The following is a 17,579-nucleotide window of genomic DNA, read 5'->3' on the forward strand; positions in this document are numbered from 1 at the left end:
AATGTGTCTCAGTGGACCTTAAACAACCTCAATCAAAACATCTGTAAGTTTATGCTCTTCAAAGACAAAATCGGGTATTAACTCTGCTTTTCAGGACTGAGAATGAACAAAGAGCAGGTTATGGTTAAACAGGAAAAACAGGAGCTCTATCTTTGTGGCAGGAGATTGAAGACGATAACAAAGCCTTGATATAGTGTCTGTGTCAGCAACGTTTCTACCTGCTTGCTGCTATGCTCTAATTCCCTGTGCCCAAGCCTGCTTTAATGATGTCATGGCAGACAGAAGTGCTGATGCTGTTCATAAGACAGGATATAATTGAATTACTTCTAAGAAGACAGGAAAACAAGTCAGCTCTGAGTGCTGTAAAATTTCTGTTTAAGTAGGTATTGTCAAACACTATTAAACACTCTTGTACGAGTATAATGTTTCCCTCAAGCATTAAAGCCACGTTTCTGTGTCAGACGTTGCTATGCTGTCTCTCTTCTCTGCTTCATTGTGGGTAATTAAAAAAATCTGCCTGCTGCTCGTGTGCCCACTCCAGCACCAGTCACTCATTGGTGCCTCAGTGGGGAGACACCTCAGCAGGTTGACAGTCAAGATGCTCATTATCATTTGCACCAACTTCTTCATCATAACACTCTCACCGCTGGTCCAGCTAAGTGGTCTCCAAGAGGGACTGATTCAGAGAGGGGACTGCTTGGAAACACGTGGAGCTAATACATTTTGAGAAGTTCCATGGCAACATCTTTGTTTTTGATGATACATTATAAAAAAATACAAAAAAACTGCGTTTCTAGTGTTTTTCTGTGTCAGTGTTGCATTGTGGGTCATGTAAGCAGCAATTTCTAAAAAGAAGACAAATATCTGACAGTTAAGTTGAACATTTCTGCTTTTGCTGAGCAGCTGCAGCAACCATTCAACCAGGAACTGACAGAAAATGATGACATAATTGATTGATGAATACACCCCAGCAGAAATAATTACCACTTTCATTCACTGGGTCTCACCCAGCCTGACACAGCCTTGCAAATGTGGAAGTCTAATTAAACCCTCAACTTCCACTGTGGCAAAGCCCTCAGCCTTTCGCTTATGAAAAAATGTGATGTTTTCTCTGAGTGGTTCAAAGGTTTCGTCTTTCTTCTCCAGGCCTTGAAGTCACTCAGCTACATTTACAAATGACACATGACATTTAAGCTCTTAAAGGAGTTTGTTTTTAAAAAAGAGCTGCTGAGGTCCGGACAGATACCTTATCTGTGCAGCCTCCTGACAGGCAGGAAGAGGCTCCTGAAACAGAGACAACAGACCTCTCCCCCAGGAGCACACACACACTGACCCCATCACTCACTTGCATGCATACATAGTGTATGTGCACAGAGGTAAACAGGTTACTGATGAGCACTGGAGGGAACTCACCTGGTCGTCCATTCTGTGGGCCACAATCGTAGCCGCTTCATCAAGCTCAGCATCGCTCAGTGGTCGGATCCTCAAGGCAACCTGCAGCACATAGAGTGAAATTAATCAAGATGTTATTCCATTTACTGAAATTAAAGGTTAGAAAATACATTTCCTTGTCATTTAAAGGGATGGGGATAATGTCTGCACTAAGGCAGTTTCATTCAGTAAGGTAATACAACTCCTGACACCATTTCAGCCCCGATTTATGAATGTGTGCCAAAAAAATGCATGAGTAATTTTTGAAACATCAAGATTTTTTTCCCCATTTTCCAGATTAAACAAAACAATGACTTTTGTTCTCAGTGAAATTTTCCCATTTTCACCAGTGTGTTTGCTTGAGTTCCCAGGCGTAATAGAAATGCACTCGTTGCTGTTGATATGACTTTGAAATGCATTTGATTGCTTCTGTGTGTCAGCTCTGTACCCTACTGTCTCCTGAGTGTGTGCTGTCGTTAACCTGGCTTTTATTTCTGAATGAATTAATCAACATTTTCAACTCCACATTCAGCTCTCAATCACTTCACAGCCTGATTCATGATTAATTAAAAAAACTAATGAGGAAAATTATGTTTTTTTCCCCACAATCGACAACACTCATCTTGATTATTAAAGTACCACCTGTTGGTTTAGGGAAATTACCTGTTCTTATCAAGCTCTTGGTATCAAGCTGAACTTTAACAAGGTGCTAAAAACAATTTTGATGATATAATAAGCAATGTAACATCATTCATATTAGTTGCAGCTCAGCTTGAAGCCCTCTCACTCCAAACCTGTGTAAGCTAGAAGGTGCGGATTTTTAATCTTTAACTGTTTTCTCTAACTTGATGAGGACATTGTAACTGGTGAACACTTCATAATCTGAAAACCACAGTGGAGCTGAGCAAATGTTGCCGGCTGTTCAGCTCACAGCCCCCTAACCTGCAGCCTGTACCTGCCAAAAAATATTATCAACCAACAATTTTGTGTGAGGTAAGCTTGGATAAATGGCTAAAGCATATGTGGAAAAAACCATACACATGAGAAGACCCACGGCAGCAACGGGTGGTAGTAATAATAGTAAAGTTAAAATGCTCCACCTTAGCTCCAGAGGGAATTAATAAGTCACTCTCTCTGTCAACACCCTGTAGAAAGTGTATTACATGCTGGACAAGAGAGAGGCCAGGCAACTGAAACAGCCACTTCAATTATTCAGATATGAGCTGCAGCAGTGCAGGCAGTGTACAGCTAGGAAATCATATATGCAGTGAGACACCTGTAGTGCATCCTGCAAAAGAAACCCCAAAGAAGCTAGAATTAAATGCAGATATAAGAGGAACCTGTTATACCATTCATTCTGTTTCTGTTTTTTTTGAATGATCAGATTTTTGACATTAGGTGTTGATCAGGTTGGGTGACTGAATACTGGCTGCTGAATTTGTATGAGACTGTCACATCCTGAGCCTGCCTCAGACAAAAACATCCTTAACTTGTCTGTTATATCTAAATTATATATAAGTATTTATGTTTTTTGCATCAATGTAGGCTATTAAAGACAATACTACCAAAGTGTGATATAAGTGTTAGCTTAAGATAGGCTAAAAATGTCATGATTAGATTTGTTTTAAAGTACCAGATTCTGTAATGGCTCAAACTAAATGATCAATTAGTGCAATTTAAGTCAGATTTCTGGTTTTGTCTATGTAAAACATGCTTAAGTTTTCCTAAATGTAAAAAAAGTACCACATTTCAACCCATAAAAACAAACAGAAACAAAAGGAGGATTTTATGTTAGCTAAACTTACAGTTAGTTGGTGGTCCTTTGATTCCCCTGTGTCCTTCATGGTCACTTTCGGTCCAACTGAGGGATCAGGAGTGTTAGCGGCAGACAGGATACTGCACCATCCTCCTAACTGCCCCTACCTGCATGACACCTCTCTTTTCAAAACACGTTAGAAGCTCTTTCACTCTCACATTAACACCTAAGGGACTCTTCGCTGCTGTTCGGTTCTGTAACGGTCTGTCACCTCAGCACCTTACACCGACAGCGTCTCTGTCAACGGTTTCCCAGCTACCTTTTTCTGTCCTTCACATTACGTCGACGCTCCCGTTTCTTCTTCTTCTGTTTCCACTCGGCCGCAGGTTAGCGACACGAACACGAAAATAATTCCCGCAAAGGTGGGTTAAGGTAGCAGCTGCAGCCCACCTGCTACGTTCACTTCCCGATGTGTGTCTGCTCGGTTCTCTCCACTGCTCCCGCTGCTGTTTGTGTACGTCTGTGTGTGAGCGCGTGAGCGTGCGTCGTCCTCGTGCTGTCCCTAGAGACGCGCGAGCATCGGGGCTGCTAATCTAGCCAGCTACTGTAAGTGTAGCAAGCAAACGCACCCTCTATATACAGTTTAATAAACACATTTTTTTATTAGTACTTCAACTTTTTATTTACATTAAACAGACCAGAATTATGGCACACTTATGAATATTTTTATTTTTTTATTTTTATTTTCTCTTTTCCCCTGAAAATGCTATTTTAACGGTGGACAACCTATTGTTTTTGTTCTATTAATTAATCTTTTTTTTTTTCAACCGTTGCAGTTTCGTTGGACATAATTTATTGTGTAACATCCTTAGCTTAATGCAGTTTTCCAGTTCTTCTGTCCACTGGCCTACCCTGAGCAGCCTTTCTTTAGCCACGACTACACTGACATCTGCTGGAAAAATCCAGAACTACCCCCACTGTTTGTTCCTACTTGTACAGTATGTTCAGGTCATTCTACCATAAATGTATATTTTCATTGTAAATATCTTCGTACATTTTTTCCTCTAATTTCACAACATCTGAACATCTAAGCATAATTTTAAACTTAAAAACTCACACAATAAAAATCACCAAAGTAGAAATAAGTTAATTATATTGAGGAAACACTCATCCAGTGTCAAAATTATGTACCATAAACAGAAATGCACCTGGTGTCAGATTTTGAGGTCTGTTGCTATATAAATTCAGATTGTAATCTAAAAAACACACATACACACACAGACAGCTTTAGCTCCCAACCAGAAAGTTCTCCAGTTAATAGCACAACAGAACATTTTGAATACATTGGTGCGGGTGATCAAAAAAATCCTTCTGTGACATTCTTAGTTGTAGCATTGCATATTTCAACAAATGTAATCAGTTCCACCTTTTTAATGCTGTATGTACTTTTAGATTACAATTTGTTCTTACTATTTTGGGTAAACAGTTGAACAACAAATTTTATGGCAAGTGTTGATGGGAATATTGTGCTTCAGTGAAGTTTGGTCAATTTTTACAGTATGAGAATAGGAAGTTCACTAAAAGTTAAGTTTCTTATCTGTTTTTTTTCTTTCATTTTTTTGATTGTATCTCCCACCAAAAAAAAAACAAAACAAAACAACAAACACATCAAGTTATACTCAAAACTGATTTATTCAACTCACAGTTAGACCTTAAAGTTTCAGGTCACACACAAAATTAAGCACCACCAACAGTGCCTGTACAATGTAACATGCTGAAAGGAATGACACTTAAAAAAATAATTAACAAAACCTCATGTATTTGATACTCTAGAGAAGATCATGGTTAGTCAATGCAAATGTTGAACGGTTCGAATTCATAGAAATATTGCCAGAATATTCTAATTAATCACTGTTAGAGGAGCACAGCTTCCCGAGTTATGACAGAAACTACTTTCTTTTATTAGCAGGGTTAGATATGCAAAAAACATGAATTATTTGCCCTTTAGGAAATACAAGAAAAACAGTGATCCTATGTGAAATCCACACTCAAATCTAGGAAATAAAAAATATAAAAATGGCACACTTCTCCAACAAAATCAAAAAGAACCACATCAGAATTGCAACAATGGTCTGTTATTGTACATTATATATACAGAAGCCGTGGTCTCAAGGTAGTGCCTTCTCCAGAAACACAAAGCTTCACTTGAGGCATGCCTGTGTGTGAATGTAAATAAATTATACCTCACCAGAGCCTCTTCCGCTCACTGTGTGCTGCCACTGCTGGCTTTGTGCCTCATAAATAAAAAGCCTGGAGCAAGAAATGTAGAAAATAATATGCCGTGTTTACACCAGCTGTCATGCTCACATTTGTCTCTTTGGAGGCTTGAATTTAAATGTAAAAAAAATGTGCTGTACCTGTTGATACGGGTCATTTGAGATCTTTATTTTTACCGTTTGTTAATTAATCATCTGATTTATTTTAAAGTTAAAGAACTAAGGTAAAAGACCAATTGTGCCATCTCACCTCTTTCCTGTAATGCTTCACCAATTGATGACACGGCCTGTCAAGCAAAGTAACACAACACATCGAGAGCAGGTTAAACTCCACAGCACGTCAGAAAGATTAAGCGAGTTGCTCCACATATGACTTTGGACAGAAAAGTGTAGTTAATCATTTACGAGCGCACAGATGTGGGTCCTCTGTCTCTGGCACTGCACCATCCAGGACCAACGACATGTAACACACCGTCCACGCCACTGTCCGTGGAATGTGAGAGTGTGTATTCGTGATGCGGTTTCCGTCTTTTGACAGCTTAAAGAGTCTATGCTTGGAAGTCGTTTGCAAAGTGTCTTCTCTGTTCCTCAGTCATGGACAGATAGGTGGCCCTCATACTGGGGGAGTACTGTGGAGGGAAAGTGAACACACGTTACAAACTAATTGTAAGAGCTGAGGTGAGGTTTCAGTTGAAGACTGGAGCTAATCATCAGCTTTAAAGAAAACACACTGTGATATTTTTTTTTTAATATCTATATATAAAGGATTAGTCCACAGAAAATGTATCCTTACAGTATCAACATAATCACGTGTGAGATTATAAGTAGCTCTGTAGAGATTAAAATTCAGTAAAGAACAACAACTGTATTCAGCTTTGATTCAAAGAAGTTGTAGTTCTTTGCGTGGCTGTAAGATTTGTACAAGGATTATAGTTCTGTAGGCATACCTAGAAGTTGTCCTGGTTTGCTTGATAAAAAGTTGTTTTTTTAGGGTATTTGTCTGTTAGGTAAATCCATATCCAACAGGAGTTTACTTTGTTGAAAGGACCTGTTCATTAAGGTACTTGATACAAACAAACACCACTTAACGGGAGTGTTGATGCCAACTGAGGTCGTACATGGGGGTATAATGTGAAAGGCACGTTTTTAGTCTTGATTTCAAATAGAGTTAACTGTTTCCTAGCTTTAGCCTCATATTCAAAAAGTAGATAGGTGAGGAGAATCAAATATCAAACCAGACCTTCACATTTTGTCATCTCATACCCTGCTTTTTCTCTCCTCAGCTGTACTTACCACAGTATGTTACAATGGATTTTTTTTCTGTCCACCCCAATTCCCTTATCAGCTATGCCCTATTTATACTTGCCCTTTGCAGTGAGGCTTTTATGAAGAAAGGGCAAGTATTGTATTTCCCCTTCCTGAAAGAGCTACCAACCTTTTTTCCAGTACCTGCCTCTTTGTTAGTGATGCTTCTACTTAATTCCTCTATGAACTTGTGCAAACCCTGCTCTGTCTGTGAGATGCAATGTAAGTCAACTCCTCTTTTATTTAATTAAAATATTTAAGAAAAAGTTCATGCTGCTGGTGTGGTTAATCTTAGCTTGCATAGCTTGATCAAATCCATAGCTTCTAAAGCTGCTGTTCTTAGAAATCCAGTTACTAAAGAAAGATGAGATTTTCTGTGGACTATTCCTTTAAGAAAAAAAAGTGTGATATTCTTACTTTCTGAGCAAGTAGTTAATCTATTACCTATAACACCCACATATAACAATCAAGACTGATTTTCACATTGGTGTAAATTTTTCAAAGCCTGTATGAATTAAGTTCAAAATCTTGTGATAGTACAAGTTATACAATTGAGTAACTAGAGCCAAACTGCATGCACAGGGGAGCTGACTGTGAAAAAGGGACAGAACTACAGTTTCACCCTGTGAACACCAGGGGCAGACAAACCCTCACTAACTCACAGACTCTTTGGAATGAGGACAACAGGTTGTGTGTTTGAAGCCATGCAACAAAAGAAAAACTACACATGAACCAAACAAGGTGATGTGAGGAGAGTGAAAGGAAGATGCAACAGAGGAAAAGCGAGGGCCTGAAAAGAGTAGAAAAGACTTACTCGGTTTCTATACTGCTGAGAGTATATCTCCAAAAGTTGATTAAAGAAAAGCGGAAATATAGAAAAATGAAAGATACAAACAAACAAACAAACATGACAAACAAACAAAAATACATAAAAGAAGCTGTTAGCCGCAGACTACTGCATGATGCTGCACAGTTGAAGTCATGTGGGAGATTTAATTAAACAGTGCTGGCTGGTTTTAATTAGGAGACAAGTCATAAGGCAGGCTGCATCACAGTTTTGTGACTCAAGTTTGAACTTATGACTTAAAAAAAGTCATTTGTATATAAAATATTTTTGTCTTCTGATAGAAATGTATGTAGTTTAAATCTCTCTGTACTACATATAATATGAAATCATAAAATAAGTGTGTGTATGTGTAGGACTTTCCCAACCTTATGATTACATTAGTCATCTTTCCACTGCTGGAATTTTTTTTTAATCACTCAAAAATTTCAAAGGAACTTAGTGTGTTTCCACTGCTGTAGTTAGAGACAAAATGAAGCCCCAGGAAATGAGATTTACATTTCCAATGTACAAAGTGACTTTTTCACACTAGGCTTAATCTTTATGAGTTTTGGATCTCTGTCAAAATCTCGGCAACAGTAGGCTGCAGGAACCCGGTTACAATAAAAGAAAGTTCCAGAATGCTTTAGTGGAAACACAGATATTACATCTATAAATGATCCTTTAAATAAAGTTACATAACACAAACCTAAAGTCGATTGGATTCCCGCATAACGTATTTATTGCCACATTTCATCACACAGTTGTGCAGCGTGGAGTCAGGAAGCCGTGCCTCATGAAATATTAATCCATAATGTTTCTATTTTAAACCCAGAGATGTAAAGTAACAGGAGACAAGCGTCCCAGCTGGTGGTGAAATTATTCATTGCATAAGAAAACCTTTAGTGTCAACAGGGGGGCTTAGGGGTTGAGACCCGTGTCACTTCCTCCTGGGAATCTGGCCTCAGAGAAGCTAAATGATGTTCAGGTCATGATTAAATATTAATTACATTACTTCTCCTTCCTTCGCTTTGGTACTGTAAGTCAGCCTCTGGTAAGTTATTGAAAACAGAAGAAGGCACAGTGCACAGCTAAAGAGTACCCTGTTCAATATTTTAAAGCAGTTCTTATAAAAGTTGTCCAAATGACCAAAGACCTGGTCCTTGGAGAATGGCTTGATAGTTTGGAAATGAAAAGTTCAAATCTGTAAAAGTGCTAAAAAGTAAAAGTTTGAAAGTGGGTGATAATATTCACTCAGTAGACATTTTTCTACCACGTCTGGCTTAGGGTGGAAGCCTGAATGTTGTTATGTAGTCATAGTTTCATACTTTAACGTTGACATTTAGGTAATTTTAAGATGTGTAAATATTTGTTATCATTTTGCAGCTCTCAAGTGAGGATACAAGTTTTAAAACCATATATATAACCTGTGCAACATTTGTTTTAGCTTCCAACCCTGAGCGTGGAGTCAAGCCATTAAGTAAATACTTTGAATAGCAGCAGTTGTTTTTGAAAGATATACTTCCTGTGCTCTCAATGCTAAATCTGTCTATGAGCTCAGGAGGAAGTGACATCATAGGAATGACTTGGCCTCCGGGACCCAACGCACCGAGGGTGGTGGAGAGCCTCGTCCTATCAGAGGCACGTTCTCGTACCGTGGATTTCCCCCGAACAGCACTGTGTGGTTCCTGAGAAGGAAAGAATTTGAAGAAGTGACTCAGATTCCAGGAAATTATCAACGCGTTGAATTTAGACGTCAGATAAATGCACTCTTACATGTATTCAGACATGGGGGCATTGGTGAGAGCCGGGGCGGGCCGGTGCAGGCTGCTCTGGCTGCCCATGCTGCTGCTGTAGCTGCAGAAGCTGTGCATGTTGGTGAGGTTGGGGTTCTGGGAACCTATCCTCCTGGCTCGGGGGTTGAATGGGTCCTCCTCATCGATGTCGTCATAATCTCTTTCCCTGGAGCAACATGATAAAATGAACGTGGGATGATTAGCTTAGTCTGGAGGTGTTTAAACTGTGCGGGGAAACATCCCAGAGGGGAAAAGAGAGCAAATGTTATTTTTGTAAAAGATAAGCATTTTTTCAGGGTCAGTGTGGCTTGAATTATTAAACTTAATCTTTATCTTTGATGTCTGTGCACAAATTACTTCTACATATAAAAACTGAGGGAATTGATGCAAAACTTGCTTTGTCAGTATAATTTTAGTTTTGCAAAGAGGAAAAGTTTCAACAAAAAGAAGCTAAGCAACACTGGGCTCATGTTATAGTCTACAGCATCAACCCACACACACTCCCCACAGAACTAATCCTCCTTTTTATAAACCCCCAGACATCAGAAGTTTTGTATTTAGTGCACGATAATTACACAGAAGCAAAAAAAGGACAAATTACACTCAAAATGTTGCATTACACCTACACTAGTTTGGAGTTTTTGAGTGTTTTAGCCCCCATACATTATGCAACACTGCCCCCAATCATTTCAAATACACAGGGAGATTTTTGGTAATTTCATTTTTTCTATCGCAGTGTCTGAAAAATCAGCAGAAAGAGACTTGGTTTAACAATCAGCGTTTGATAAACCTTTCCAAGTCCTACTATCAGAAATCAAAACCATAAACATGTGGAGACAAATATATATTCACTTTCTAAAGGAGAGCTGTTTGATAGTTCATATTTCAAATGTCAAAGTGTCCCCAGAAGACGTTTCCAAAACAGACGCTGAGTAAATCTTTATTACAACATAACCAGAATGTGACTGACAAAGACATAAAGGTTAGCGATAGCTCATTGTGATGGATAACCTTTCTAAACTCTGCATTTTATTATTCATTGCTTTCTTTTACAAGCCAAAAAATGCCACCCTGAAGGACAGGGAGCTGACATAAAACTGGATTAGGTGGCTTTGGCATAGAAGCCCTACGTGGAGATACAGCCCTATGTTCTATTTATTCTGCCTTCCCATTAAAGCACATAACTTCAGGTTATTTTCTGAAGGTAATACTTAAAATTCACTACTTTAGTACTGCAGTAAAGCTGCAAAAGTAGTAGTTCTCTTTTCACTTGCACCACTGTAACATTAGATGATCATAACATGGGTTCTGTGAGGTGAAAAATAACAAAACACATGGATATAAGCTTAATGGCATCTCATCACTAGCCTTATCTTGAGACAATGAGATAAATATGCTCGGATCTTGAGAAGCGACGATAGTAAACTTGTTATCATGAGAAAACAGTAAATATATGGATGCATGTCCATATAGGGCTTCTTCAGTCCATTTGTATTTGATTCAGTGGGTGCATGTCAAAAAACAACCTTATAGAACTTAAAAAAGATTCAGTGTTTGCTTTATTTGCTACTAGTGGATGTATTCCGAAGCGCTGAACTCAAACAGTTGCAATTGTTTTTGTAGGGAGACATCTGTGCAAAATTTCAAAGATCTGACTTTATTATCAGTTGGCTCATAGAGGACAAAAGGCTGCAAAGAGTTGGCTGCAGGGGGAAATGAGGGCGCTCAGGCAGGCATGCAGAGAACAAACTCACCTGCAGGCCATTTGTCTCCACGCCCGGGGAATGGCACACAGCATGACAGTGAAGGCACAGGCTGCCAAGGTGGAGAAGAGGCAGAGGTAGAGCATCCCCTCTACCCCGTCATAGCACACCCCCACCATCGCATCAAGGTAGTCCTAAAACAGATCAAATGCAGAAAGGATGAGATGTTTGTAGGAGGATTCTTGCTGTCATATTTGAATTCACAGCAGAGATAATGAAGGAAAGATGAAAAAGCACTTGGAGCACTTGGAGCACTAGAGCGTGGCATCTCCAGGAAAACATATATTTCATTCATGTCATGCACATCCAGCAGGAAGTTCCACATTATTCATATAAACTGCACAGCAGTCATGAGCCATGCAGCACAAGTTAAACAGTGAAGGGAACTCGAAAAGAAGAAAACAGCTCAGAGACTTGATCTGTTAAATTTTGTGCTTTGCTCTCTTCCGAAATCCACTTTCAGCTCCATGCTGCTCTCCTGCGTGACCGCTCACTCCCCTGCTGACCTGGTGGTGCTGCAATGATGCCAATTAGAGAAGCATTAAACAAACCTTGTTGAGCCCCCTGCAGTCCAGTAGGGCGGTCAGCTGGTGCAGACTGGCCTCTGAGGAGTTGAGCAAATGCTGGATACCCAGCAGGTCTCTCTGTGGAGGAGTTAGCATTATGATAGAAAGCACTTAGATTTGGCTCAGCTGTACTTTTGGATGCAGTCAAAGATCATATGTGCGTGATACCTCAGCTGTAGGAAAGAGAGGCACAGCAAACTGTAGCAGACCCTGGATCTGAATCTGCATGGTAGTCAAGGATCTCTGGAAGATGGTGAGAGGCTGTGAACGAGAAGATGTAGCTATGTAAGCCCCAGTTAAAGCAAAAACCTTTGAATGACAAAAAATGCTTGTTCTGTTTTTATCCACAAACTAAAACACATGAGTGAAGGCTAATGAGAAACCTAATGGGCCTATTTTTTGTCTAATTGAATAAGCTTTTGAAAGGAACAGATAAAAGACAAAGAATGAAGGCCAGATCAGCTTTGAACTAGCTGGAAAGCACAAGCATCAAATTATACCCAACATTTCTCCCGTTATAAAACTGTCAAGACAAAACCCAACATGAAAGAACTCACACAGCATGTTAGCAGCAAAGGTTCCCTTCCTGTAACTAAGTTAAAAAAGGGCTTTGAAATTAAAGCTGCGTAGCTAATGTGTGTAACAGATCTTAAAACCCTTTTTTCATGCTTCTATCTTGCCAAAAACACGAAAACAAGCTATTATTAGCCTAAAATCGAAGCTATGATCCCGACAGTTTACAACTAAGCTAGGCTAACAAGCTTTTGGTAGGATTGGTAAATAATCTTTTCTTTAATTTGTCCCTATTATGATAGCTAGTGTTACTGACAGTGCTGAAATTTAAACTATAATGTTTTGACGTAAAAACTGGTTTTCTTCCATAAAAACAGCCAGAGACATTTGATAATTTTGAGGCTTAAATTAAGGCTAGCTGATGTGAAGTTTGATAAAGCTAACTTGCATTGCCACTGCTGAATATCTTTTTGAACTGTTTTTGTTGTTGTTGTTTAAAGATAAGTGAAAAGTATTGTACACTAATGTAAAATACAAAAACTATATGCTCTTCCCACAATTTTAAGTCATGAACATTTAGAAAGTTAGCTGTAGCTCAGGCTAGCTAGGATGCAGTTTGGCACTGCTGAAGCTAACTTACCACAGAGTTAGCTAGCTCTTCTGCTTTACGGTTTTATATCTGTGTAAAGATGTTGCTTCTTTTTCTTGAAATATAATTAAAAAGTGATTATACTTGTTAGAACAAATACAGAAAAATGTTCTAGCAAGCTATTTGATATAATTCTTTAGTCCAGGGAGCAACTCAGCTATAGCGACAGCTAGCTGGGATGCAGTATTTTAACTAGGTTGAGAGGAAAATGACTGTATAATGTGCTTTTGTACAAAATACATAAAATGGAACAACACATGTTACTGTGTAAGACATGTAATATAACAATACAGATTAAAAGCACTGAATTATGACTCTACAGAATAAAACTGATATTTTTTGACAACATGAAAACAAGTTAATTTTGATGTCTCTCTGTAGGTTCATCGTCTAACCAACAGGGGGCAAAATAAGCCTCTATATTCAGTTTATTATGCAGCACATTAATTATCACATCCCACCTGAAAAACAGCACCTTCAGCCCCATGACTATTTTTGAATTAACATTCAAGCCCAACCTTAACTGAATTAATCTGCCACATCTCAAAGTTAAATTGTATCTTCACAGTCACCAAACCTTGCACAGATTGCACGGATCCCCCCCTGGCCTGCGGCAGGATGTTAAATTGAAACAGGATATGGTCAATTACCTCGACCATCCACAAATGTAATTGCCTTCCTTTGATCTGACATTTCTTTCAAGATTTGCATGACTGTCCGTGGTCGAACTGCTCACCGCTGCACAATCCAAACAGCCTGATCAGATTGTGCTTTTTTATTTTAGCTTGGGTGAGCTTTTCCTGAGCCAAATAAAGAAAAAAATAGGGCAGAGAGAGTGGATAGAGGAGGGCAGCGAGAAAAAGCTCAAAGAGATGTCGATGAAAAGAGGAGAACAAGAGCTGAGGGAAAGGAGCAGAGTTGATGCAAGAATGACACCCAGAGCGATGAAGTACAAGTTCACGGAGGTAGAACTACAGGGCATGACTGTATTTCAGGCTGAAAATACACAAGAGAGAGACTTAGTAGAGAGAAGAAGAGAAAGAGAGTAAGAGCTTGTGTTTTTGCAAATCTGAGTGAATTCCTGTATCTGCCAGCTTGCTTGTGAACTTTGCACCTGTTGGGCGTCAGTGTGGCAGAGGAAAGAGAGTTGACTTTGTTTACCATGTGGGCTGACGGCTGTCAGACCTCTGCTGCTGTGCTCTTGTTATCCTCAGGGTATGTCTACCACAGCCGGATAATAAGATCTGAGCTGTGCTGAGCCACAGCTTGCAGAAATTGACTTTACTGCTGACTGATGTAAGCAGCGGAGTCAGCGATGTGACCCACAATTCTGACTCTGATTTTCTGAAGAGTAAACTCACAGAGCTCAAGACGACTTTCAGAATTGCTTAAACTACAGTGCAATTTTCTGACGTTTGTCTTTGTCTAACTTTTCGGCTTGTTTGCTTAAGAAATACAGAGAGCGGAGGAGAGGAAAGCGGTGGTGACAGCCTCTGAGGAAGCACTGTAACGTTCTGCCAGACTCATGAGGTGAAGTCAGGACGTGAATCAGACAGACAGGGCTGCACGGCGAGGAGGAGAGTGACAAAGATGAGGCTTGAGGGGCAGCAAAATGAAACCTCCATCGAGTACTGATTTGGGGTATCACAGGTCAGGAGATGTAGTTGAAAATGTGGTTGGAAAGTAGAAGTTTTTAAAATGTCCAGGGTTACATAAGCTCATTTTCAACAGCATTTTAATGACTGTATTTCATTATGTAGAAAAGTACTGCTGAAAATTTAAATACAGTCATTGAAATGCTGTTTGAACAAGGATTTATATAACTTTAAAACAGGGGCTTCACCTTGTTATATTTTTAATCAGTCACCTTCATCTACATATATTTATTATGTGTTGATTTTAATGCTGAAGACTTCTTCAAAAATGCTTTAAAAGATCAAAAATCCAGTGTAGTGCTTGAGTGCCTGATATTTCGATTGCTGTTTCTTACCTGCTGAAACGGGTTGGCAAGAGTCTGGTTGCAGTACATGTAGTAATGAACAATATCTGCAGGAAAACACAAACAGGCCACAGATTGAATACAATGCAGCTCTATTAAGGCAATGATATTCATGGGTTTTCCAGTATAACTCACCAGCACCGATATAAGACTTGGTTTGGCTCAAGATGAACTTGTCGGGGCACTCGCAGAAATCACTTGTGCCCTGGAATAAAAATGAAGACATGTGGAGAGAAGAGGAAAGAGAAGAGAAGACAACAACTTGAATTGACAGCTCAGAAATTTATGTATAGAGAGTCAAATTCTAAGCGGTTGACAATAACAGCTCTTTACACAACACTCAGTTAGGATACTGTAGTCTGACAGGACAAGAGGTATTCCATGTGTGCTGATACAAAGATTATATTCATTTGGCTTTTATTTTTACATGTTGCTTATGGTTGATGCCAGGACTGTAAGCTTTAAGATTAGATCATGCTTTAAAAAGAATAATTTGTAGTGTTTGAAAATCTAAGACAATAGGAAGTGTGCAGAAAATACAGGTGTTCTGTGGTTTGGCTCTAATCTGGGAGTTCCTTACCAGTCTGAGAGCACACCTCTGTTTTCTGTCATCTGCATAAATATTTTAATGTTAATTTTAATGTAATAATCTATATCCCACTTAAGGTTGTGCAGTTGTACAATTATGGTCCCAGCAAAGCCGTGCTAACTGCCTTCCCTCTTATTGTACTCCTTGATTAACATGTTTAAAGTCTTTTTGTCAAAACCGATAATAGTAATGACAATCACCTTTATTATCTCCTGTCGCAGTGAAAAGTAGAGATGACAGCCTGCTCTTATAATCCTTTTTATCACGTCCAGACAGAAAAACTTTTATGTTCTGTCATTCACACATGCTTTCACTCCACTGTGCAGCGCTAACAAGGAACCTGTCTGGGCGAAATAACAAAAAGCGAGGAGTGATGGTCTCCCTCACACTGTGCTGTCTGAATGTTAAACGTCCCCCGGGCTCAGGACAAACTCACACCGCATGAAGCTAAACCTTCTCTTGGGGGAGCGCTAATGAGCCTGCACACATATGAGATAAAACAGACTTGAATCCTCTGCAAACCCTGAGCTCGTTTGTATGAAACGAGGAAACAAGGAGCTCTAACAAACCAGGAGCTCTTTGTTGGAATTCCTGATGGAAAGGCAGTAAGTCTCTGAGAATGCACAGTCCTGACTCCCCGCTGTCTGCAATTAAGAGTTCTGCGACAGAGAAGCATTCATTATGCATTAATTCGTTCTGATCTGAGGCTGTAATCTAACTGTCGACTCCACACATGCATAATTTGAAAACCCCCCCTGCAGACTCACAAACATCTGCTCTCCGCCAGGCACAAAAATATCCAACAAACACACCTGACAGGCAGCAGACCCACACACACACAAATCCTGACAAACAAACACATTTCTGAGGCACCACACTGGCATCAGGGCTGTGTTGGTTGTCCGGCACCGTGCAGCACAGCAACAAAACATGTTCACATTTAAAGAGGGACACAACACTCTGCCTGCTGTAGCAAATACCTTCTCAAAAGTCATCTTGGAGTGTGAGGAGAGTCTGCTTGTGATATACACACATTGCCAGACTGCAGATTGAGTGAATTTGGTCTGTAATTGAAGGTTCAGCCGCTGCCGCTGTTATAGCGAGACCTTCCATTAGCACACAGGCTCTCTACAGGTGTAAGTGCTGATTTATCTTAACCCTGACCTGATTCCTCACAGAAGAACGATGAGCTGCCTGGAGGTAAAATAAAAAAGTATGACTTGTGCTCAGGCAATACATCAAGTCAGGAGTTTAAGATGAGAAAAGTTTGAAGAGATTTAAACTGGGACTAAAGCAAACTCCCTCTGAATTATTCAAACAATTTATGAAACACTAAAACAATTAGACCATGAATTAATTTGTCTGACTGATATTCCTTTTTGAAGAAATATTGCAATTAATCAACTCCTGTCTCACGGCTGTGCTCGAAAGCACAAGTGAGTTACCAACACACAAAGTATCACACTCGGGCCCGCAAAGCTCAAATTAATACAAAACTCAGAGCTCAGATAAAATCTTTGTTTACAGTTATTTGTATCCCTGCTTGAGACATTTTCACCCTTTAAAGCTCTGTTTGCTTACAGGCAGTGGAAAGACTAAGTGGACGTTGACCATACAGTGCAAGCAATAATACACAGGCTACAAAACAGGTGATGGTGATTTATTTTGTAATCCAGACTAAGCAGAAACTGTAAGAGTATTTTTGTGGAGCTTGAAGCGTTTAATAACTTTGGATGAGACAGTTAGCTGTAATTTAAATTTCTGTTAACACAACAAAGAAATCAGTCATCCTTGGTTGTCTCTTGCATTGATTACTCAACTTCACATTTCAACCTGCACACAGCATATTCCACCTCATAGAGGAGCAGAAATGGGAATCATCTCTATGCCGTTTGGTAAGACTCCTTTTTTGTGCAGCTCTTTGAACGCTGTATGCTTGCTGGGCTCTTTCAACTGTACATCTTCTATGTGTCCTTTCAGTGGCATCACAAGGAATCCCAAAGGAGTCCCGCCATCAGAACAGAAAATGTGGACCACAGAGACTGGAGTCTTGCAAAGCAGACTTTAAACCGGGAGATGAAAAGAAGGAGATGAAACCAAAGAGAGAGATATT

The 17,579-nt window shown here is 39.6% G+C and overlaps 2 protein-coding genes across 3 annotated transcripts in view; both read right to left on the reverse strand.

Moving 5' to 3' along the window:
• Positions 1-3,754, reverse strand: part of kif19 (kinesin family member 19) — a 29,512-nt gene extending 25,758 nt beyond the window's left edge. Inside the window, exons 1-2 of the mRNA XM_074663890.1 lie at positions 3,237-3,754; positions 1,414-1,494 (exon numbers count right to left, since the gene is read on the reverse strand). Of these exons, the coding sequence (XP_074519991.1) occupies positions 1,414-1,494; positions 3,237-3,275 (120 nt within the window). The 5' untranslated portion in view covers positions 3,276-3,754. The remainder of the gene's footprint in view (positions 1-1,413; positions 1,495-3,236) is intronic.
• A 1,106-nt stretch (positions 3,755-4,860) lies between these two features.
• Positions 4,861-17,579, reverse strand: part of ttyh2 (tweety family member 2) — a 59,670-nt gene continuing 46,951 nt past the window's right edge. The window contains exons 7-15 of one of the 2 annotated variants that reach the window (XM_074662989.1): positions 15,013-15,082; positions 14,869-14,924; positions 11,885-11,977; positions 11,702-11,794; positions 11,142-11,284; positions 9,368-9,553; positions 9,201-9,279; positions 7,583-7,609; positions 4,861-6,092 (exon numbers count right to left, since the gene is read on the reverse strand). In XM_074662989.1, coding sequence (XP_074519090.1) covers positions 6,012-6,092; positions 7,583-7,609; positions 9,201-9,279; positions 9,368-9,553; positions 11,142-11,284; positions 11,702-11,794; positions 11,885-11,977; positions 14,869-14,924; positions 15,013-15,082 — 828 coding nt within the window. In that variant the 3' untranslated portion in view covers positions 4,861-6,011. The remainder of the gene's footprint in view (positions 6,093-7,582; positions 7,610-9,200; positions 9,280-9,367; positions 9,554-11,141; positions 11,285-11,701; positions 11,795-11,884; positions 11,978-14,868; positions 14,925-15,012; positions 15,083-17,579) is intronic. The other variant, XM_074662990.1, reaches the window with a different exon arrangement.

The sequence above is a fragment of the Halichoeres trimaculatus genome, unplaced genomic scaffold, assembly GCF_033239565.1.
Source record: "Halichoeres trimaculatus isolate MK-OKI-2021-1 unplaced genomic scaffold, fHalTri1.1 fHalTri1_scaffold_23, whole genome shotgun sequence".
NCBI classification, from domain to species: Eukaryota; Metazoa; Chordata; class Actinopteri; order Labriformes; family Labridae; genus Halichoeres; species Halichoeres trimaculatus.